Genomic DNA, 14773 nt, shown 5'->3' with positions numbered 1-14773 from the left:
TTTTTGTAATAAGTCAATTTCCCACCCCACAAACAGTTGAAAAACTTAAAAAGGATTTGTGAACCAGTATGGTTTAGTTCGTGAATAATTATGAGGTTTTAGTATAATCATTCGCACCGTGAAGAGCACACTACAGAAAGTCCGAACCAATTTTACCTTTCTTCTGTAGCTTCATCATCGAGATATGGAGAGAAGGATTCTAGGTTCGAGACGTGATGCCGCTGAACATTTTCCACACTTTATTATGTAGACGCTTTTAAAAAGTGCCAATCAGTGTAGTTGTTTTTTTTTTAAATTCCAAGTCTTTGTTATAGCTGGCGCTGCTGTTTCGATATTTTCTCTCTGGTCAAGTCTGGCACGCTTGCCCTTTCAGCCATGGGGACATTATAATGTTACCATCAATCCCACTATTCGTTGGTAAAAGAGCAGCCCAGGAATTGGCGGTGAGTGGTGATGACTAGCTGCCTTCCCTCTTGTCTTACACTGCTAAATTAAGGACGGTTATCCAAGATAGCCCTCGTGTAGCTTTGCGCGAAATTCAAAAACACAAATTCTTTAGTCACTAACGCAAAATTAGAGACGAATGGTTTTTAAACTTGCACTGTTTAACCCACGTACGTTCGATTCGTAAATTTAAAATTTAATTTTCATAGTTTCACTGTAATTGACGGCATAGTAAAAGTTATTAATGAACACGAAAATATTCCGATTGTGTTCGTAAATTTAAAATTGTCGTGCTTGACGAGTCTTAATTGATGGCTTGGCAAAAGCTATTAATAAACTACAAATTCATTACTGTAACTCATGTTAATTAGCTGGTTGAACACATGCAGAAAGTTTACTGAAGGGGAGATTATATGTGTCTACTTTAGCATATCGCTGGCATTGTCGACAGATTCTAAAGATGTTGTCGGTTAACATTAGCTCTAATTGTGCTGTATCACATACACATTGTTTAATACAAGCCCCTCTCACTGTGCATTCATCGGCTTAAAGATGGCTGCTGTTACTTCTTTAATTATACGTTTCATGAATGTGTTTTCATTTAAATATTCCAATATATAATTTCTCTGCTTCCTTAATTAGTCTTTCAGACATGGTGAAAGGGGTTATACAATAGAAAAGTAAGCTTTGAGCCTTTCGGATGAATTGTTTTCTTCATTATATATAGTTGTTTATGTGAAGTAATATCGTATGTAGGGTATTCTAAATAAAATACTATAAACTGCAGATAAATCTTTTCTAAGTCTGATAAATACATTTAATTATCCATTAAAATAGCAGTTTATTTACTGCGGACCTATTACGTTAGAAACTGGCTTTTGATACCCATGATGGCAGAGCTCAGATAGCCCATCATGTAGGCATCGTTTGTAAAGTAGCTTATATTCTGTATTTAAATCGTGAATATTATGTAACTATTTTTGTTGTCTTTGGTTTTTGTTTTTACTTACGATGTAATTATTACTTTTAAACCAAACAACGTGCGTGTTGTTTTTTGTTGATTTCTACTGTTTTTTTCTTCTTCTTTGTTACTATCCCCCAGTGGCTCAGCGGTATGTCTGCGGACTTACAACGCTAAAAACCGGGTTTCGATACCCGTGACGGGTAGAGCACAGATAGCCCATTGAGTAGCTTTGTGCTTAATTCAAAACAACAACGATCTTTTTTTACTAAATGACACTTTAATATTTAAACGTAGATGTTAATTATTCATTATTCGCTTTCACATATAAAACACGATCCGTTTTTTCAGCTCGATGCGAAATTTATGCAAATAGCTTTCTAATTTATTTTATAATCAATTTGATTTGTAATTTTTAACATAGAAGAACCAGTGACAAGAAATTAGTCCTTGGGGAATCTGAAAACTGAAAAAGTAACATTTAGTTAACCGACATATCAGTCTGTCCCCCTAGTGTTTGTTAATCGCAACAAAAAAACATAGAAAATTGTATTCTCAAGACAGGCTGCTCTGTACTTTATCAAAGTGTCAATTCCCATACCAGTCGTGTTCAGAATACATTTTTACTTCAAGTGGGTTTCTCGTTATCACGAATTTCTTCACCGGGGCAATTATAGAAGTTCAAGTCTATAATGTTTCTTTATGTACTGTGTTATCTGTTTAAATTCTATAATGCCTGAAATCGTCTCTCTATATTAACCTGAAGATGACCTAAGAAGGTCGAAACATTGTTCTGTACTTTATTTTAATTAAAGTGCTAATATTCGTACCAACCGTCTTGAGAACATTTTTATTTCAAGTGGGTGTCTCGTCATCACGAACGTGAGAATTGCTTACCAAGTAAATTGCGACCAAATCTGTTTTGTGGCCATCGCATTATTAGAAGAATCCTGCTTTATGTTTTGGTGTATCAATTCTCAGCTGGTGGGGCGCGAACATTTGAATGATGCTGTAATAAATTTCAAAAGAACAATAATTTGCAAAAGCATATTATTTTGCAAAATAATATTATTATTTTTTAACAGCGCTTTTAACGAGAGAACCACTCTGGGAAAAGTTGGCGTGTTTTTTGTTTGTTTGTTTGTTTTTTGGGAGAGCGCAAATATAAACTAAATTTACCATACGTAGTGTGTGATTAAAAAAGATTGCGAAATCTCTGATGTAGCGTTATATTCATATTTATATATATGTATGCACAGGACAATAAAAATCCTACTTTCATTATGATCATATCTGGACACTACGTGTTCTAAGCTGGGCTGGCATAGCTAGATGATTAGAGCGCTTGACTGATCTGAGGGTTGCGTGTTCGAATCCCCGTCATACCAAACATGCTTGCCTCTTTTATAACATGTATTATAATGTGACAGCCAATGTCATTATTCATTAGTAAAAGAGTAGCCCAAGAGCTGGCGGTGGGTGGTGATGACTAGCTGCCTTCCATCTAGTCTTATACTGCTAAATTAGGGACAACTAGCGCAGACAGCCCTCGTTTAGCTATAGGCGTATTTTTAAAAAATAAAGAAAAGCAGGGCATATATCAAACTTCAATACCCGTGGCGAACAGAACACTGATAACCCATTATGTAGCTTTGTTTTTAATTACTAACAAATAGAGATGAACCTGGAAAAACAAATTCTTCAGTTATGGCCAGAAAGTTCACATACTTTTTATTCGGAATCTATCAGATAAATTACTTTCTTTCTCAGTGATGACCAGGAATATAGGCTTACCTATATTCTTCTTCCAGGATGAATCGAGGAAATTTTCCCTCTTTTTCTTCATTTACGAATATGAAGCTTTGCCTTCTCTCTTCATTGATGGCGAGGAAAATCGCCGTCTTTCTCTATTGGTCCCCTATTTTTTCCAAGAATGGACTACTTTCTTTCTTAAGAAATGTACTGAATAGGTCAACCCTCAGTGTTCTTAAGGATCACGGGTTGTTTAATTATGGTCTTCCTGCTGCTATAATCAGATCGAAATTGTGTCGAAGTAATTTCCTTGAAGAACGAATGAAATATATGTTCAGTTAACGTACATATATTTAGAAGCTTGCAGAACTAGCATTTTAACTGGAATGATGAGAAAAAAATGATGTTGTTGCACACTTTGCTTCTTCCCGTGCACAAATTCATTTGCTTAATCAGTGCGTTTCCAGGTTTCTCAAAAACAAAATGTCTTTTTTCGATTGCCAGAGTATAGAAATTAATCTTACTACATTTCTAGAATACAAATGAGTTTCGCTTTGATGCAAAAAGACATCTCAGTAGCGGATGCAATTATTGATGTTAATTTTCTTTTCATGTGCTGTGCAGTGTTAACTCTAAGCTGAACGTCATCGTTCACGGTGCGTTGCAATCACAAAATGGCGTTCTAAACGCATTCGATGATTTTCAATTTGGAGAAAAGCATTTCATTTTGTTTTTAATTCTTTCTAACTTGAGTATACTGAAAGCGTTGCTACAGTATTTCGCTGTTGTTTATAGGTGGCAAAGCTATAACAGCAGACTTCAAATTTAATTTGTGTTTTACAACAAGCTAATTAAAGTGGGTAAAGCACGTTTCGTTCTTTAGGAAATCATTCGGAGTCGTGAAAGGGCTACATCAGGGTTGAATAATAGACAGCTTAGCATAATGTTTCCCTTTCCTGATTAAATTAAACGTTCTGGTGAAAAACATTTTGACAAAATAAAATCACGCGTCATATCCAGATATACAACATAAAATATTTAAGAAGCAATCTTCAAAATGGATCACAAGAAAAACGTTTTGAATGACGAAATCGAAGTGTTTGGCTATAGCGCTGTTGATTGTTTCTTTTCTTCAAAGACAAGTATGTAGTTACCTTGCATTATATATGAACATAGTATTTAATACGTGTGGACTAAGGCAGGCAAAATTGTTAAATTGATAATTCTAAGAATTAGCTGCTAAAGCAATCCACTGTGTAGTTTTCAGTAACTTGTATAAGCACTGAAATAATTCCTTTTAAACTTTGCCAAGCCACTATCTTTTACATGTATCTTTGGGAACTTGTGATCTTAAGATAAATACAAGTGACAGCATATTTCTAAAGCTCTTCATGTAGTAACCACTCTATACCTTTTGAAGGTATTTTCATTGCATTCCAAGTAAACAGAGGGTAGGATAAAGGTTCTAAGTTTCTTCTAAATTTCTCTGTAGTTTATTGAGAAGTTCCAGGAAGTAAAGGAAGCAACAAGACAAGCATCAGTTCACCAGAAATCCCATCAAGCTCAAGTCAATGGTAGTAGCATAACTCCATCTACTTCTGGGAGTGGTTCCCCCAGCAGCACCAGGAGTCAAGCGAAACAACAACCAGCCCCTTCTGAGAAGAAGCCAACTGAAGAACAGCCTGTAAATAGTGTAACCAACCAAATAGATCAGATTAGTCTCTCTTCATCTTACTCTGCAAGTACCCAGAATGAAATAAATAGTCTGAAGTCTCCTCTTGTTCCTCACCAGCGAAGTCAAAGCCTCTCTCGACTCCAATCTGGAAAGGTATGTCTTTACAGATGGTGTAGAATTTGTCATTTTGTTGCTATATACATATATCTCTATATTTGCCATTTTTATCCTGTTATTTTTGTTTTCCAAACCTCTACGTACATGGATCTCATCCGCGTACACGTACTTTAATTGTGGATAGAATTGTTTCTATCTGTTTCTCTCTGTTACTGCTTATCTCTCTTCTAATTTGTCTTCAACAATCTTAACAAACAGAGCTAAGAGAAAATCAATGAGCGTAAGGTCCACGACATTGAATGATTAATTAAACCGAAACTATATCCGAGTTTAAAACCTCATGCACACATGTTTCCTTAAAACTTCATCAATTAGCCCTCCTGACCTTATTTTCCATTAAAGTAATGAATCTTTTTTAACTTGAGGCATGGTTCTTCAGAACTTCAACTCTATCACAGAATGTTAATAACTTTGGAATATAGATTATGGTGAACATGAAGGCCTGATTCAAATAATTGCTTTACATGTAAAAGATATGCTAATTCTCTGTTGAAGTTAATGAATAGTTTTATAACGTTATACTGTTGTAGTTAATAAACAGTATGATGTGAAATAGTTTTATTATGCTATACTGCTGTAGTTTATATGTAGTATGATGTGATATAGTTTTATTATGCTATACTGCTGTAGTTGATATGTAGTATGTGATATAGTTTTATTATGCTATACTGCTGTAGTTGATATGTAGTATGATGTGAAATAGTTTTATTATGCTATACTGCTGTAGTTAATATGTAGTATGATATGATATAGTTTTATTATGTTATACTGCTGTAGTTGATATGTAGTATGATGTAAAATAGTTTTATTATGCTATACTGCTGTAGTTGATATGTAGTATGATGTGATATAGTTTTATTATGCTATACTGCTGTAGTTGATATGGAGTATGATGTGATATAGTTTTATTACGTTATACTGCTGTAGTTGATATGTAGTATGATGTGAAATAGTTTTATTATGTTATACTGCTGTAGTTGATATGTAGTATGATATGATATAGTTTTATTATGCTATACTGCTGTAGTTGATATGTAGTATGATGTGAAATAGTTTTAGTATGTTATACTGCTGTAGTTGATATGTAGTATGATATGATATAGTTTTATTATGCTATACTGCTGTAGTTGATATGTAGTATGATGTGATATAGTTTTATTATGCTATACTGCTGTAGTTGATATGATATAGTTTTATTACGTTATACTGCTGTAGTTGATATGTAGTATGATATGATGTAGTTTTATTACGTTATACTGCTGTAGTTGATATGTAGTATGATATGATATAGTTTTATGTTATACTGCTGTAGTTGATATGTAGTATGATTTGATATAGTTTTATTATGTTATACTGCTGTAGTTGATATGTAGTATGATGCGAAATAGTTTTATTATGTTATACTGCTGTAGTTGATATGATATAGTTTTATTACGTTATACTGCTGTAGTTGATATGTAGTATGATATGATATAGTTTTATTATGTTATACTGCTGTAGTTGATATGTAGTATGATTTGATATAGTTTTATTATGCTATACTGCTGCAGTTGATATGTAGTATGATGTGAAATAGTTTTATTATGTTATACTGCTGTAGTTGATATGTAGTATGATTTGATATAGTTTTATTATGCTATACTGTTGTAGTTGATATGTAGTATGATGTGAAATAGTTTTATTATGTTATACTGCTGTAGTTGATATGTAGTATGATTTGATATAGTTTTATCATGTTATACTGCTGTAGTTGATATGTAGTATGATATGAAATAGTTTTATTATGTTATACTGCTGTAGTTGATATGTAGTATGATTTGATATAGTTTTATTATGTTATACTGCTGTAGTTGATATGTAGTATGATGTGAAATAGTTTTATTATGTTATACTGCTGTAGTTGATATGTAGTATGATGTGAAATAGTTTTATTGTGCTATACTGCTGTAGTTGATGTGTGGTATGATGTGAAATAGTTTTATTATGTTATACTGCTGTAGTTGATATGTAGTATGATGTGAAATAGTTTTATTGTGCTATACTGTTGTAGTTGATGTGTAGTATGATGTGAAATAGTTTTATTATGTTATACTGCTGTAGTTGATATGTAGTATGATATGATATAGTTTTATTATGTTATACTGCTGTAGTTGATATGTAGTATGATATGAAAGTTTTATTATGCTATACTGCTGTAGTTGATATGTAGTATGATATGATATAGTTTTATTATGCTATACTGCTGTAGTTGATATGTAGTATGATATGATATAGTTTTATTATGTTATACTGCTGTAGTTGATATGTAGTATGATGTGATATAGTTTTATTATGCTATACTGCTGTAGTTGATATGTAGTATGATGTGATATAGTTTTATTATGCTATACTGCTGTAGTTGATATGTAGTATGATGTGATATAGTTTTATTACGTTATACTGCTGTAGTTGATATGTAGTATGATGTGAAATAGTTTTATTATGTTATACTGCTGTAGTTGATATGTAGTATGATATGATATAGTTTTATTATGCTATACTGCTGTAGTTGATATGTAGTATGATGTGAAATAGTTTTAGTATGTTATACTGCTGTAGTTGATATGTAGTATGATATGATATAGTTTTATTATGCTATACTGCTGTAGTTGATATGTAGTATGATGTGATATAGTTTTATTATGCTATACTGCTGTAGTTGATATGATATAGTTTTATTACGTTATACTGCTGTAGTTGATATGTAGTATGATATGATATAGTTTTATGTTATACTGCTGTAGTTGATATGTAGTATGATTTGATATAGTTTTATTATGTTATACTGCTGTAGTTGATATGATATAGTTTTATTACGTTATACTGCTGTACTTGATATGTAGTATGATATGATATAGTTTTATTACGTTATACTGCTGTACTTGATATGTAGTATGATATGATATAGTTTTATTATGTTATACTGCTGTAGTTGATATGTAGTATGATTTGATATAGTTTTATTATGCTATACTGCTGCAGTTGATATGTAGTATGATGTGAAATAGTTTTATTATGTTATACTGCTGTAGTTGATATGTAGTATGATTTGATATAGTTTTATTATGCTATACTGTTGTAGTTGATATGTAGTATGATGTGAAATAGTTTTATTATGTTATACTGCTGTAGTTGATATGTAGTATGATTTGATATAGTTTTATCATGTTATACTGCTGTAGTTGATATGTAGTATGATATGAAATAGTTTTATTATGTTATACTGCTGTAGTTGATATGTAGTATGATTTGATATAGTTTTATTATGTTATACTGCTGTAGTTGATATGTAGTATGATGTGAAATAGTTTTATTATGTTATACTGCTGTAGTTGATATGTAGTATGATGTGAAATAGTTTTATTGTGCTATACTGCTGTAGTTGATGTGTGGTATGATGTGAAATAGTTTTATTATGTTATACTGCTGTAGTTGATATGTAGTATGATGTGAAATAGTTTTATTGTGCTATACTGTTGTAGTTGATATGTAGTATGATGTGAAATAGTTTTATTATGTTATACCGCTGTAGTTGATATGTAGTATGATATGAAATAGTTTTATTATGCTATACTGCTGTAGTTGATATGTAGTATGATGTGAAATAGTTTTATTATGTTATACCGCTGTAGTTGATATGTAGTATGATATGAAATAGTTTTATTATGCTATACTGCTGTAGTTGATATGTAGTATGATATGATATAGTTTTATTATGCTATACTGCTGTAGTTGATATGTATTATAATATGATATAGTTTTATTATGTTATACTGCTGTAGTTGATATGTAGTATGATATGAAGGTTTTATTATGTTATACTGCTGTAGTTGATGTGTAGTATGATATGATATAGTTTTATTATGTTATACTGCTGTAGTTGATATGATATAGTTTTATTACATTATACTGCTGTAGTTGATGTGTAGTATGATGTGATATAGTTTTATTACATTATACTGCTGTAGTTGATATGATATAGTTTTATTACATTGTACTCCTGTAGTTGATGTGATATAGTTTTATTACATTATACTGATGTAGTTGATATGATATAGTTTTATTACATTATTATGCTGTAATTGATATGATATAGTTTTATTACATTATACTGCTGTAGTTGATATGATATAGTTTCATTACATTATACTGCTGTAGTTGATATGATATAGTTTTATTACGTTATACTGCTGTAGTTGATATGATATAGTTTTATTACGTTATACTGCTGTAGTTGATATGATATAGTTTTATTACATTATACTGCTGTAGTTGATATGATATAGTTTTATTACATTATACTGCTGTAGTTGATATGATATAGTTTTATTATGTTATACTGCTGTAGTTGATGTGTAGTATGATGTGACATAGTTTTATTATGTTATACTGCTGTAGTTGATATATAGTATGATGTGAAATAGCTTTATTATGTTATACTGCTGTAGTTGATGTGATATAGTTTTATTACATTGTACTGCTGTATTTGATATGATATAGTTTTATTATGTTATACTGCTGTAGTTGATGTGATATAGTTTTATTACATTGTACTGCTGTATTTGATATGATATAGTTTTATTACATTGTACTGCTGTATTTGATGTGATATAGTTTTATTACATTATACTGCTGTAGTTGATGTGATATAGTTTTATTACATTATACTGCTGTAGTTGATGTGATATAGTTTTATTACATTATACTGCTGTAGTTGATATGATGTGAATGTTTCATTGTGTTATATTTGTTGATCAGTCATTTTTTGACACATTTTTATTCAATGTTGAACTTCTTACACTACAGTAGTTTCTGTGAAGAATAAAAAATCTTACATTAAAGTTATTGTTGTATGAAGAGGCCATTGCTTTGTTTGGCTCCACTTATTTTTATTATTCTGTAGAAATGTTTTCAATTCTAATTTTTTAATTATGAAAAGAAATTTTACATCCCTTACAGTAATGCTGTGTTCGTTACTGACCTTTGGTAGAAAGCTAAACAAATTTTAATCTTTTCAAATTAAGAATAGTAATAAGACGTCTATATTAATAATTCTCTTACAAAAATGTATTATTTTTTTGAAGACTCCAGGCAGCCCAAAACATCACCACTTGAAGGAGAAATATTCAGTTCCAAGTCTCCCACAATCAGCTGTCGAAGCTCAACTGAAGTACGAGAATGATCGATTAAAATTAGCTTTAGCACAGAGGTAAAAAATAAAAATGAGCCAGTTATTTCAGGTAGATCAATACAAGTAATTACCCATGTATATGTTTACACACACATGCACACACTTAACCAAGAAAACTTATTGACTTATTCTTTAGAGGGTTAAATTACTGTGAAGATAAGTAATTAATTAGAGTTTACTACAGAAGTTGGGGTTGGTTCAAATTCCCATTGAGTTCATGTAGTTTTCAATATAGTTGTTTACCTTTCAAGACTACAGTTCAATAATAATTACAAGTTCTTTTGTAAATGTTTAATTAAAAGTAAAAAAACGAAATAGTCTTAGTGTGGCTTCTTGTTAATTATTAATTAAATGTTGTTTATGTATATATATTTGTTACATCTACAAAACCTGTACACTTTTTTGATTTACATTTTTGTTATTTATTATCTAAGTTTCTATTTTTTGCTCCCGTAACAAATATAGATAGCTATTATATGATTTTAAAGTTGAAAACTTGCAAATTTTGTTTAATACCATCTACTGATGTGTGGAATAGCTATAATTACTTAACTCTTTTATATTTAGACTACTTGTGGGTCTGTATTTTTGTTAATTGCATGATTCCTGATAACTTATGAACTTTTACTTATAACTTTTACACGAGTGTAAAAAACCCTGAACATTGTAATTAAGCTCAATAATTTTTTCTAAGATATCCAATTTAATTAACACTGAAAATGAGCAGTTTCACTCAATTTTTTGAGTTCTTTCTGTTGAATGTTTTAAAAGATGAAAAAAGCTATGTCCAACACGGTGCAACATTAATAAGGAATGGCATAAAACAGGTTCATAATTTGAGGACCAGTTTAGCACTTATTGGATATTTATTTATTTTAGTATTAACTATCAAAAACTATTATTATTAACCTCTCTTTCGAATTAACATAATTAATTCCAAGTCCATTTTTGGAAAGTAACTTGTTCTTTAACAACTTGTAAAATATTTGTCTTGTTTTTTTTGGATATATAACCAATCACACTTTGTTCTCATACAATATACATATATGAAGTTCATGTAACTGTATTCATAATCATAACTGACTTTGAAATAAATGTTACCCTAATTATTTTATGTTTTTAAATAAAATACTACTTTTGCCTATAGTGTGTACATGAAGCTTTATGAAACTCAAGTAAAAGTGATTTGTGTTTTGTTGAAAATCTACAGTTTAGGTACTAGGAACCAGATTTATGGGTTTTGTGTCACTTTACAACTTGTGATTGCTGCTATAGAGAAATTATTGGTAGAAACTATACTTAAGAATGTTCTACCAAAGATGTTGCAAGAGTTTATTTGGCTTGTACTCCTCTAACTGGAACAGCTTGTTACTGGTGATTTATGTACAAGGAACAAATGTTATATTTATTCCTAAGTAATAGCACATAAAAAATGCATAAGCAGCGTAATACAATTTGCTTTTACTTGTCGTCTCTCTTGTTTCCAGTAGAATTATGATTGTGTTCTGATCAGGCTATTATTACCCATAAGTTCTCCTGAGTTTCCTCAATGAAATATTGTGTTTTGTTTTTCACTCTGAAAAACATCATATTAAACATTTATAATATATCTACTCACAGCTAAAAGTATCCAAGATTATTTGCTCATTTTCAGGCTTTATAAATTTTCAGAAATTTAGCTCCTATAAGTAGTTTTTGAGTAACCTGAGAAAAACGTCTCGTTACTCCAGTCAAAGGCACATATGGAATTTCAGATTCCGTGGGAAGGGTACATGGTGTACACTTTTTAGTTGTTGTTTGTTTTTGCATCATTTTATGCCAAGTTATTACACCTGCAAATGGTCATCAAAGAGCAGTTATCTGCTTTTCATATATTTTACATAACATCATGGACTTTCGGTCTTTAACAATCACCTGAGTGTCTTCCTGTAAACAGAAATTGTAGATACTTCTTAGACCATACTTCACACATTACTAGTGTAAATATCCCTTTTGTTAATTGTTCAATAGTTTGATATCTGAACTTGCACATAACGTAAATGAACTTTTATGTTCGACTGCTACATATTTGGACTTTTTCATTTATGTTTCAATTGACAGAACTTCTGAACAAATTGCTTGTATAGTTTCACCTAATGTTTATGTTATGAATTTATTTTTTATTTTTCCAAGACTTTTCAAGAATGACACAAAGTAGATTTCAAAATTGGGGAATATGTTGGTTTTTTTAAATTTTATTCTAAAAATAATAAATAAATTTCTGCATTCCTAATCATCTGAGGAGTTTTGGTGTTGAACAGAAGGCCTCATTGACAGTAAGTAGCATATGGTGCAGAGCCACATGTAAGGCATAAGTACAGTTGAGACACTATTAATTTCTTGTATCTTGCAGTGTAGGACAACTAAAGAAAGTCTTGTCAAAGATTGTTTTTCTTACTGTGATGTCACACAAACTAACAATCATTAGATCATGCTTCATAGGTGTTACATACCATAATATAAGGATTTACTTTGAAATTGCACAGTTACAGTTTTATCCAAACATTTCAGAAGTTGTTTATTAGAAGGTTTAAATTTACTTGTAATACTTACAAGCTATGTAAATATATTAAAATAATTTCAAACCCTCAACCTTCTGCTGCACAGTTCAGCTAATGCCAAAAAGTGGGAAATTGAACTACAGACTCTAAAAAATAACAACGTGCGGTTAGCTGGTGCATTGCAGGAAAGCACAACAAATGTAGAAGAATGGAAGAAACAACTGCAAACTTTGAAAGAAGAGAATTCCAAAATGAAGACACGGGTAAGAAAAGTTAATATAACTTTAACACTGAAGTGCAAGTGCTTTTGTGTGTGCACAAAATTTGCAATGTGTAATATGTATAGTGGATTAACACACACACTTTTTTCCACATATTATTATGAAAGAATTATTACAAGTGCATTGATAAATTGATATGAAAAAAATAATAATGTTCATTAATGAGTTTTTTTTTCTGTAACTATACATATATATATATAGGTGTGTACACACCTTCAATACTATAATTTTTGTTGTTGTTCTGTGAATACAATACTCTTATTCTTACTGGAGTGTAAAAAGAATTGGTTAAAGAAACTGTTAAGTTTAAAGTTTGATAATGTCATAAACATTTCATGTCTTGCTATTATATACATGATATTGGTTCGGAAAATAGTGAGTCTAATTCTATTTGTTTTCTGTGCACTTGTTGTCACTAATGTCAGTTTCAGTTATTATCTAAAGTTACTGATGTGTAAAACTTGTCATAAAAACAGCCTTTAATCTAACTTTCAGCCTAATTCTATGTTACAGAAAGAATCAATTTTGATGTTTAGGCTCTTACGTGCCATATTTTTCCTATTTTTTGTTTAATTAACACAGAACATACTGCAAATAATGATGTATGCTATATACACGTGTCATTTCTGTTGTCACAAAATTCTTATCTTTATGGTCACTGGTTTTTGGAAATTACTATTGTTTAATAATCATGAGCTCAAAATATCTGTTTCAGGAATTTGGATGTTTTGCTACAAATCATAGACGTCATTTTTCTTATCTAATTTTCATTCTTTAAAATGTTGACAAATGGTTACTCATTTGTAAATGTCCTTCATTTTCCATTAAATTTAGTTTGAGGAAAGGTATTGATTTTTAATTTTGTAATAGTTGATTAAAATCCTGTTGGCTCTCGTAGTTTCCAGGAAGATTCAACACTTATCAGACATAGTTTTAATGAAATTATTTTTTCAAGTTAGAGCAGTAACAAAACAGATAGAGAAAGTAAGTCTAACTTTTAAAAGATAATATATATGTAGCAACAGCTTGTGATCAGATTAAGTTATGTACTTAGAGCAAAACTAAAAACAACCTGGTTGTAAGTAAATTAATATACTATCTTATGTGTCCACTTATGAAGATTAGTGTCTGTTTATAAAGATTAGAATGTCTACTTTATAAAGATTAGTGTCCACTTATAAAGATTAGAGTGCCTTGTTTCTTCAGTTAATAATATTTTTGGCTATAAGTATTCGTAACTATTATAAAACAGTGATGCAAGAATCATAAACTTGGTGATTTGTTTTCTTAAATTAGCATACAGTTATATGCACTTTAGGTGTGCAGCAATCAAATACACAAAGTTGGTAATATTTGGTCAGTTTTAGACACATTTAGAAAAAATAAACATTCCAGGAATACATGCTGTATGAAATGTTGTTAGTGTGTATTTTCAATCTACACTGACATAAAAAACATTTCAACTGTAATAAGTCATAACGTTTGAAATGCTGGATGTGTTACACATAAGTAGCACAAATGAAACCTTTTAATATTTTGTAAATGTTGCTGTTAAAAGGATTTGAATATGTGTGTTTTATGTACTGTATAGGCACTTGAGTTAGAAGCGGTTAGTGGAAACACAGAGGCTTTAACAGAACTAACCCAAGAAGTCATCAACCTTCGAGCCAAAGGAGATTCTTTAGCTACAGAAATCAAAAGAAAGGATAAGGT

General features: G+C 30.6%; 1 protein-coding gene across 5 annotated transcripts in view; it reads left to right on the top strand.

Moving 5' to 3' along the window:
* Nucleotides 1-14773, top strand: part of LOC143222453 (homer protein homolog 1-like) — a 257753-nt gene that overhangs the window by 230459 nt on the left and 12521 nt on the right. For 4 of the 5 annotated variants that reach the window (XM_076449000.1, XM_076448998.1, XM_076448999.1 and 1 more), the window contains 4 exons: nucleotides 4650-4985; nucleotides 10133-10257; nucleotides 12886-13042; nucleotides 14652-14771. In XM_076449000.1, the coding sequence (XP_076305115.1) occupies nucleotides 4650-4985; nucleotides 10133-10257; nucleotides 12886-13042; nucleotides 14652-14771 (738 nt within the window). The remainder of the gene's footprint in view (nucleotides 1-4649; nucleotides 4986-10132; nucleotides 10258-12885; nucleotides 13043-14651; nucleotides 14772-14773) is intronic. The other variant, XM_076448997.1, reaches the window with a different exon arrangement.

The sequence above is a fragment of the Tachypleus tridentatus genome, chromosome 8 (genome assembly GCF_004210375.1).
Source record: "Tachypleus tridentatus isolate NWPU-2018 chromosome 8, ASM421037v1, whole genome shotgun sequence".
Lineage (NCBI taxonomy): Eukaryota > Metazoa > Arthropoda > Merostomata > Xiphosura > Limulidae > Tachypleus > Tachypleus tridentatus.
Note: the sequence above shows the minus strand (reverse complement) of the source record. Positions and strands in the feature narration are given on the sequence as shown.